This window comes from Liolophura sinensis, chromosome 1, assembly GCF_032854445.1.
Source record: "Liolophura sinensis isolate JHLJ2023 chromosome 1, CUHK_Ljap_v2, whole genome shotgun sequence".
NCBI lineage: Eukaryota > Metazoa > Mollusca > Polyplacophora > Chitonida > Chitonidae > Liolophura > Liolophura sinensis.
Window position 1 is genome coordinate 57,819,970 of NC_088295.1, and position 10,872 is coordinate 57,830,841.

The 10,872-nt window shown below is 40.5% G+C and overlaps 1 protein-coding gene across 1 annotated transcript; it reads left to right on the forward strand.

The window, feature by feature from the left end:
• The first annotated feature begins 1,192 nt into the window (after positions 1–1,192).
• Positions 1,193–4,699, forward strand: LOC135462420 (uncharacterized protein K02A2.6-like). Its single transcript, XM_064739655.1, has 3 exons — positions 1,193–1,618; positions 2,015–3,179; positions 4,386–4,699. Exons 1-3 carry the CDS (start codon positions 1,193–1,195, stop codon positions 4,697–4,699), a joined length of 1,905 nt encoding a protein of 634 aa, XP_064595725.1.
• Positions 4,700–10,872: the final 6,173 nt, after the last annotated feature.

Sequence of the window (10,872 nt, forward strand, 5' to 3'; positions counted from 1 at the left end):
GAAGACACACAATATGCACACACACATAATGACTCCTCGTTGTCAAATGACTAAAAAATTGTTAAGTAGGACGTAAAACCATAGGCCCCGGGATCACGAAGCGGTCTTAGACTTGAGCGAAAATTTCAAATCACATTAAAATTGTTATTTCTTACGTAACAGGATACAAACTGTTTGACAACGCAAATTCTGGGTAAATTATTGTAACACAAATTTCATCTAAAATGACGGAAAAGAACATACCAAGTTTAATGATTGAAAATTTGACTTACGTCTAAGATCGCTTACATACATGTAGGCCTACATGTGGTTAAAATAAAGCGAGAATGGGTGTGTGGAAGGGATGTCAGTTTCACAGAAGTTGTTTCCCTTGACACACGTCGCCTACTACAAAGTAAAATATTACCATGTACTGTACCATGTTGGTCATTATATTATCCTTGGCTACCATATATTGTAGTATTTTATTTAACTCTACTGGTCGGTTCCAAGTACTTGTGGCCAAAGGCCTACAGTATTCAAGAATATTTCACTTATAGGACAGCGGCCATCATTATGCTGGAAGGAAACCTGGCAGATCTTGGGGGAAACTCACGACCACCCGCAGATTATTGATCATCTATGACTTCGCGTGAATGAGTGATGCTTTCGAATGATGGTGTGATGTGGCGATGCTATGGAGAGATATAGCCATGTGTGCTATAGAGCGATGTGTGCTTCTGTCAAAAAAAAAAAATAATTGTTCTGCAGATTCGTCAAAATCTCGTGACTTTTACTGAATGTACGTGTAAATGCTTAATCGCTATCACCAATCAAGGCACTGCGCTGTATTTACTTGTCGGCCTATATTAATGTCACGCATCATCAGTTCTACCGTAACAGCCTGCCATCATACTGTTATTATAATTCTACACAGTATATCAGTGCATGCATGCATGGCGGTCACATGCCAATGCAGTTCTATCTGCCACTCATCACGACAGAAGTATATATGTAAAGTGAATTTCTGACGCTATTGCCATATAATGTGGTTACATCTATATGTGAAACGAACTATAGAGATGCAGGATATAGACTGTATAGTTATGAGTGACTAGTAAAAGTTGTTTGCAGTTACAGACCGGTGTTCTTCGATAATTTACATGTGTACAACACATGATATGGTGTCAGAGTGGTCAGACTAGATAGACGAATGGCCAAGTTCGAACCTCCAGAACCATTTTCGTTCGACAGACCAACGGAATGGATAGAGTGGCGACAAAGGTTCAGTCGCTTCAGACACGCGACAAAACTCCACAAGGAAGATGGCGACGTTCAAGTTAGTTCGCTGATCTATGCAATGGGATCACAGTCCGAGGCAATCTTCAAATCGTTTGCTCTCAATGACAATGACAAGACAGACTATAACAAAGTTCTGCAGAAATTTGATGAACACTTTGTTCCCAAACGAAATGTGATTTTCGAGCGCTGCAGGTTCAACAAATGTGTGCAACAAGACGGTGAAAGTGTTGAAACTTTTGTGCGGAATTTGTACACGCTAAGCGAACACTGCGACTTTGGTGATGCCAGAAATCAATACATACGAGACCGACTTGTTATAGGATTATTAGACGGGCAAGTATCGAAACGATTACAAATGAAAACTGACTTAACATTAGATGGTGCAATTGAAACAGCCCGGCACTCAGAACTAGTTAAAAGTCAGCGAAATGAAATTCGGTCAACCTCAGCATCAGCTGATGCTATACGGGTCACGCAGTCCCGGGCAACGCCTATAGTCAATGCCAGAGGTAGAGGTAGCCAGTCAAACAGACAAAATACGCGTGGCGGTGCCAGGCCTAGACAGAGACAATCGCAGCAGAAAAATCCAGTCGGTAATCGTTGTACCTGTTGTAATTTATTACATGCACGTAATAAATGTCCTGCTAAGAATACGGAGTGTAACAGATGCCACCATATTGGACATTATGAACGATGCTGTCTAACTAAAAACGTTGACATTGTTACTCATCAGACAAGCCAGCTACATCTTGACAATGGTTATAATTTCCTTGGAGCTGTTAATTGTGTCGACTCACAGGAACCAGCGTGGACTGTCAATCTTAGAATTCTCAATAAATCGATTAAATTCAAGATTGATTCTGGAGCAGATGTGACAATTATGTGTGAAACCACATACAATTCACTGCAGCCTAGACCAGCTCTCAAACCAGCCAGTGCTATGTTAAGCAGTCCCGGCGGAAATCTGACAGTTCGGGGAGAGTTCGAAACCGACATTAGGCTGAACGACGAGAAATTTACAGTGAACATTTTTGTTGTTTCTGGACCTACACATAACTTGTTGAGCCGTGGAGCAGCAGTTGCCATGGGATTAATCCAACGATTGGATGAGATCAACGACAGTGTATTCGGTGATATTGGACTTATGAGGTGCGATCCGGTGAAAATAAAGCTGAAAGAAAACGTCACACCGTACGCAATTCATACTGCGCGACGAATACCGATTCCGTTACTACAAAAAGTCGAAGTGGAGTTGAAACGTATGGAACAGTCAGGTGTCATCACAAAGGTTGCCGAACCTACAGACTGGTGTGCGCCTATGGTTCCAGTGGTAAAGCCGAATGGCAAAGTGCGCATTTGTGTCGATCTGCGACAGCTCAATAAAGCGATTAAACGCGAGCGATATACGTTACCGACAATTGACGACGTTCTACACAAGATGGCAAACGCGAAGTACTTTTCGCGACTTGACGCGAGTTCCGGTTTCTATCAAATTCCTCTTGACGATGAAAGCTCAAAACTAACATGCTTCATGACGCATCTCGGACGATATGCTTTCCGTAGACTCCCGTTTGGAATTTCGAGTGCGCCAGAAATTTTCACGCGCATCGTTACAGAATTATTAGGTGACCTCGAGGGTACCGCAGTCTTCATGGACGACATATTCGTGGGCGGAGATACTCGCGAATCCCATGACAGAAATTTAAATAGTGTTTTCGATAGAGTGCGCGAAGCACAGATGACGTTAAATAAGGAGAAATTTGTGCACTGTCAGACAGAAATGGACATATTAGGCCATAGACTGGGTGCTGAAGGAATCAGTCCTCACCCCGACAAGGTCAAGGCGATCGTGGACTTAAAGCCGCCTAATGACATTGTAGAATTAAGACGCTTTCTCGGTATGGTAAATTACCTTGGACAATATGTACCAAACTTATCGGACATGCTGTTCGATTCGATGTCAGAGACTGTTAATGCGACTAATGAGATTCAATCCTATTGCGGAACATGCATCAGGCAAAACAATGGTGGTAGCCGATACGCTTTCGCGAAGCCCATTGTTAACGACAGAAGACACATCGCTAGAAGAAGACGTCATCGCGCATGTAAACGCGGTACGTGCGCATTGGCCAGCATCAGACGCGAAATTAGACAGTTTGCGACAAGCAACCAACGCAGATGAACAACTTTTGACAGTTATTCGCTTTGTTCAAAATGGATGGCCTGAACACGCGAGAGATGTACCTGAAAGTATCCGAGATTACTTTTCTGTACATGAGAGACTGAGCACAGTCAATGGACTTTTGACTTGTGGTATACGTATTGTGGTTCCAGCGAGTTCTCGAGACGAGATCTTGGACCGAATACATGACGGACATTTAGGCATGACTAAGTGCATACAACGGGCCAACCAATCAGTATGGTGGCCAGGATTAACAAAGCAGATCCAGACTAAAGTTGCCCAGTGTTCCTACTGCCAGATAAACAGACCTAGTTTACGCAAGGAACCGCTAAAATCAACGCCGTTACCTTCGCGTCCTTGGCAACAGTTAGCCGCAGATATACTGGAATTCAAAAGTAAACATTACTTACTTGTAATCGACTACTTTTCGCGATACTTTGAGTTAAAACACGTCCCGCGATTAACCAGTAATGTTACTATTCTCAAGATGAAAGAGATTTTCGCGCGATTCGGAACGCCCGAACAACTTATTACTGACAATGGTACCAACTTTGTCTCGCGAGAATTTAGAGAATTCCAAACCGCGTATTGCTTTCAGCATACGACAGTGAGCCCTCATCATCCTCAGGCAAATGGTGAAGTTGAGAGAGCCGTCGCGACCGCGAAGAAAATATTAGGACAGAAAGATCACTTTCTTGGCCTAATGACTTACCGTTCTACGCCGACGCAGCCTACAGGATGTAGTCCGGCGGAACTTTTAATGGGAAGACCATTAAAAACAACCCTCCCATTCTCACCGAAAACAACTCCAAGGTGGCCGAACTTTGAGAGGGTGAGAGAGAATGATGATAGAGCCAAATCGTTGAATGAACGCTACTTCAACGATCGTCATGGTGTACGAGAACTTCCTGAACTGAAACAGGCGACACGGTTCGTGTAAAACTAGACAATGAGAAGGGTTGGGTGACAACGGGAATTGACACAGATAAGCTCCCTACACCGCGATCTTATAATATCGAAACGAGCAGAGGCAAATACCGTCGTAACCGTAAGCATTTAAAGCCAGCTCCAGGTATTACTTACGAGATGACCCCACCAGAAGTTGACCCACTTGATGACTACATGCAGGAAACCCCTATTGTAGGAAATCAGCCTCAAGCAAATCAGCATAGTGGACGTGAAGTCACGCGCTCTGGACGAGTGGTCCGACCTCCAAAACGTTACGGATTTGATTGACATTCGTTTCTAGAAGTTCTGAATAAGTTTACAGTTTAGCAGTAGTTAGCAATGTTGCTGTAGTGTAGTCAAAGGACAATACATTTAAAAGTTAATAGGCAACATTGAATTTAGATTTCTTCCATGCAGTTTGCTAGTTTAAGTTTGAAATTATATACTCAAAGACTTTAGTTAACTTCAGTTAATAGATTTTAGTAGTTGACAAACGTTTGATGGACTTAAGAGGGGAGATGTCATATAATGTGGTTACATCTATATGTGAAACGAACTATAGAGATGCAGGATATAGACTGTATAGTTATGAGTGACTAGTAAAAGTTGTTTGCAGTTACAGACCGGTGTTCTTCGATAATTTACATGTGTACAACACATGATAGCTATCATCAGCTTATCTCGGTTGGTTTATAATACGTTCAAGAAGTCATGTGATCACTTAATTCTGGTTAGGCCGGTAGAGGTCACTCGTTTGCACAGGACATTTCACCACATTATACTTACAGCTCATACACGGCGATTGACTAGTTTAATAACAGACTTTAGTACGCGTAGCGGCTTAGTCGTGTGGATACTTCGATAGAATTGGTTCTAAATTAGCTTTGGGCGCGAAACTTAGTGAGTTCGAATCTCACAGGATCCACTGACGCAGTCCGCTATTTTTTTTTTTTTTTTTTTTGATTCAAATTTCCTTGCATTTTGGTGTAAAACCAAGAATTCTCTTTATAATGACTCGTAACGCTTAATCCCTCGGTTCACTCTCGCTGTTCACCTGAAATTGATGGAAATGTGTGGCAGTATTGCATTTAGGTGATGAAAAATGAAGTTACTTGCAGATTACACGTCTCCAACTATTATGAGTGCGAATGCTAACCTTGAGTTACAAGAAGTGCAGTACATGTACTTGTCTTCTACATGTAGGCTATATGTCGTGTCACGGATAGGAAAGTTCGTAAGTAACTTGTCAAAGGTGGGGTTTTTAATCCAGGGCACTCCGGCAAATTTTCTCTCACACATAAAACCGAGCACCATACAGTATACGCCTAAGCGAAGTTTGAGTGTGGCCTTGAACAAATATCAGTCAATCAATCAATCGAATGTGCGAATGTGTCATACATATTGATCTGAAGGTGTTAAAATCTATGAGTGACGTGTAGGGAACTCATTCACAAAAGACAAAAGTAGTGTGATATAAGATGGAGCTTCATGTCTGGCGTCTTCAATAGGCCTACATGCACTGGCACAAATCTTGCCACTTAGATCGGTTTGCTACAAGACGACACCTTTGTGATGCCACCGAATTACACAAAGCCGCCAACTGGCAATTTAAAACTAAATTTGATGCATGGTGTAAACGTTTTTATATCTGTTGCATATATTTACACAACAGATCGAGTTTATGGGTGGTGAACCGCATTTTGCGTCATTTTAGTAGCTTTCGTGTATACCCGTACTAGAAATTATTATTTTACGGTATTCCTTCTTATATGTCACGCATATTGTCATTGAGATAGTCCCACCGTTATCAACTCGACTACAGATCTGATGTAATTTATGTTCCGGTTTTTTTGAAAATTTATTTATCATTATTTATTTTCTTTTGGGTGGTGAGGAGGAAAGGTAGCTTTATGTAGCTTTTAGTGGTATTGCTGAATGGATTTTCAAGGGAGACAATGATAATACATTCATGGATGTCTCGAATCGCTGAGGGGAGGTTATCCCCCCTTCATAAAGTGTTGCACAACCACACTTGTGGAATGACCTAGCAAATGTGAGCACCTACACACGTACAGCGGCTTAGTCGTGTGGATACTTCGATAGAATTGGTTCTATATTTGCTTGTGGCGCGAAATTTAGTGAGTTCGAATCTCACAATGTCCACTGACGCTGTCCGCTGTTTTCGCCAAAACGAAACTCAATATTGACTAGGTTAGGCCTATTTTATCAGAAAAGTCTGTTGTCTGAGTAATCCTAGACTATATTCTGTTAATCCAACATAAAAACTCTATTAGCTTAACAGGAAATTATGTTGGATATCACACAGAAAACAGACTTTCTGTTAAAATTAGCAGATTAATTTTTTTTGGTGTAGTTCGCGATATTAACTTAACGGTTAATTATACCGATTTAGTGAGTTCGAATCTCACAAGATCCACTGACGCTGTCCGCTATTTTTGTCCTTTCAGTTTTGATTCTATTAAATAGCTTGAGTCATTTGTAGTCCTGGATGTCTACGCCACGCTGTTTTTTTTTTTTTTTATTTGTTCTGACGCTTGCATAGTCATGGCTGGGTCCCCAATGGGAAGAATTGCAAAATTTTGAAAAACAGACAATTACTACCCACCCAGTCACTCCTATACATTGCCCCGGGCACCTGACTGTTAAAATCCCGAGATGTAGATCATTCAAATGGAAAATATTCATCCATATTTATTAAAGCCCAGCATCTCCGCTCACTTTTCATTTACGAAATGGCCGCCATCTATATGGCGCACATGTGCCGCTAGGCAGCATAAAATCAAGTGAGTACTTAATTCGCTGGAGATGCAATGAATGAAAGCCAGAACACCGTTATATAAATAAAACTTCTGGGGTACGGCGATGAACTATATATATATATATATATATATATATATATATATATATATATATATATATATATATATATATATAACCTATACATTAGATGAAGTTACATAGAGTGTGAAACGTCTTTAATGAAGTTGTATAGGAAGGTGCGCGACTTAATTATAATTATTATTACAACAAGCTTGCTCATGGTTAGGCTACAGGTTAAAGTATAAGGCTATACGACCAGAGCCGTGCTAGCCATCACGAGTTCAAAACTCACCTTAACCACTCACTATGTCCAATTCTTTTATTTATTTTTAACTGCAAAGGTCTCCTTCTATATTGAAAAGACCACATTACTGTGTCCATAATTTTTTTTTGTCAATATTTTTTTCACAGAAATAAGAACAAAAACTAATATTTTCTGTTAGATCGGTGTTTACGATGTTTTAAGATTCATATAAAGATATACAGAAATTCTTCCTCCTTTTCGCATGTTTGCACGGTATTTATTTTGCATATTCTGGAGGCATTATTCTGTGTTACCTGATAAAATTAAACACTAAGTGAAGGCCTGGCACAGGCACTTCAGTAGAGCAAAGTAATTAAAATACTACAATATATATGGTACCTTAGGTTATCATACTATCCTAGGCTATCGTATACAGTCGGTTCCAAGTTCCTGATGCCATAAGCCTGCAGTATCGAAGAGTATTTCTCTGACACTTAAACGACGGTGGGTAGATTTATTTAGAAAGCGGGGAAACCGGCTAGAACGTGGGGAAACCCACGGCCATCTGCAGATTATTGGTCATATATGATTTCGCGTACAACAATTTCCAGCATGTATAGATTTCTCTTTCACAAATGCTTTCATTGGGTTATCTGAACGTGTACAAGATGCATGTTGATTTAACCAGATAGGGCTATAATGCTCATGCCAAAGGGCCGGAGATATGATTTAAGACGAAAAGGCAATTATAATGATCGGCGAGATCTAGAAGTACATGAGATCTAAATTAGGTGCTATCTTCTCTAAAAGTCACTTCATAATATCAGGCATGATTTTTCGGTGATTTGAGGGAGTGAACATGCTGTTGGGTTGTTACCTCCCCTGGATCGTCTCAGTGACGTCACGATCTCGGGCTTGCACAACCAGGCCACTCGTGGTTAAGAGCTTATTTTAGCTACCGCAAACCTTGTGTTGGCTTAGTCGTGTGGGTACTTCGCAGATACTGATCTACAATTGACTGTCACTCAATTCAACATGGGTTCGAATCCCATAGAATCCACTGACGCTGTCCAGCACTTTTTTTCTTTGAATTTTACGAACACATATACATGTACATATGTTAGTATGTAAACACACAATGTAACGCTACCGCTTTGGCCTATTTACACGTACATATACATGCATGTGGCGGTTGCCGTTGTAGGCCTATATAGATACGTATGTAAAGCCGATATAATAATAAGCAGAAAACTAAGCTGTGTTCACAGCATTATATTATATCTGTAGTATATAGTATAGACATATATTGTGATCTATAGGCCTATATATAGGCTTGTACGTGTGCATAACATTCAGCTAACCTCTACCGCCATTGAAGGTACAACGCGTAGATGGCGAGTTCGAATCGAGCCGGCGCTATCTAGATCAGCTGTGGCTTAGCGTATCGTGAGATTTGTCAGATAGCTGGCAAAATATATACATAAACTTTGCCCCTCCCACGGCCATCCCACAGAACCCATATTTTTCAAGCTGACTGCCCTGTAATAAATGAAATATTTCTTTGCATAGATGTACATAATGTACATAAATGTACTCGTCCTCTATAAGGTCCACTGCTGAGTAGTGGCATATAAAATCACACTTAATGACTGCTAGGCCTATACATGCCAATATATTTATTTATTTATTTATCCGATTGGTGTTTTACGCCGTACTTAAGAATACTTCACTTATACGACAGCGCCAACATTATGGTGAGAGGAAACCAGGCACAGCCTGGAGGAAACCACGACCAGTTTCAGGTTGTTGGCAGACCTTTCCACCTACGGCCGTAGAGGAACCCAGAAGGAGCTGGACTTACTGGAAATATTCACAAGGACCGCATTGGTAAGAGGCTCGATCCTGGATCATTGCACTGCACTGGCGTACTAACCCCCTTCGGCCACAGAAGCCCCCTTACCAATATAATATTGAGTGCTATGTAATAAAGAACAGCGAATAGGTAGAGTTCAATATGGAAGTCGGATGCGGCCACTTGCGTTTTTCGTAGTTTCGTCCTTTTAAATAAAAGGTCGAAAACACGAAAGGACGAAGGGCGAAAAGGCCAAATGGCGAAGGACGAAAACCCGAAAGTACAAAGTTGGCACAGCTTCGCACTTTCGGGTTTTCGTCTTGCATTTTCGGGTTTTTGCCTCACACTTTCAGGTTTTTCGCCTGAAAAACTTCTCTCTTTCGCATTTTCTTAAAAGGTTGAAAACACGAGGGAGCGAAGTTAATTTCGCATTTTCGCCTTCCGGTTTATCTCTTCAAGAACTTCCTGATAATGGTATGTGGATCATAAAACTTCTTTATGCACGTAGTTTTATACAACAGCAACACTTCTTCTCAAGCAGTATCAAAGAATATCTAGCATCCTGTGAGTGATAAGTGTGGGCAGTTCTAGAGCTAAATCCACAATTGCTTTGTAAGCACTAGCCCAACTCTGCATAAAACATCTCTGCCAAGTTTTGCCTATTTGATTAGTGGCCAGCATTACAGTGGGAGCAAACCACCCATAGCCCACAGGAAACCCATGACCATCCATAGGTTGCTGCCAGTAGTCACTGCACCGGTCAAGATCCTGACAGTTGCAGCGGGCCAGCACATCAGCAATCTGAGCCAGTGAGGTGCCCTTGAGGAGCACGGAAGAGTATGCACTTGACTAACGCCAATGTCAAAAACACATTTTTCTACCATCAAGACAGTGCGGGATTTTCAACACCACCACATATGTAGAAAAAAATAAATTTATTCACAATACCTAATTGTTTTGTATGAATATACAACACCAGGTGTAACCAAACTCATGATCTTGGACTTAAAATAGGATGCACATTTATATCAAAATATGATCTTAATATTTGTTTATCTTTGTTTAGTGAATAATGAAAAGATCATTGTAAACTGAAAGAGAACATGCAACAAAGAGACTTCGTTAAAAAATAAAATACTAGGACATAAAATGAAACAACTTCTATAATGCTGATCAGTTAAAGCTTTGAAAACTTTGTCTCACGTAAAAACCTAAACAATTGAAATAAACCTCATTCTAACTTGACCAGTAACTTCACTACGGTAAACTCAACTCAAATATACGACAATAAGTTGAAATATTTTTTCTAAAGTGAGCAAAAACTAGTTCCACTCCTAAACAGAAATGTTGAATATTCAGCTGCATGTACTCTAAAACAAAGAAGACTTTATGCAAAATGGAAACACTGTCATGGAAAATACTTTTTATTTAGACACACCAAAGTCCTTCAGAGATCAAAATACTGTAGGTGTACATTTAGACAATTACACAACAAAAATAATAATAATAATAATCTTAACCCAA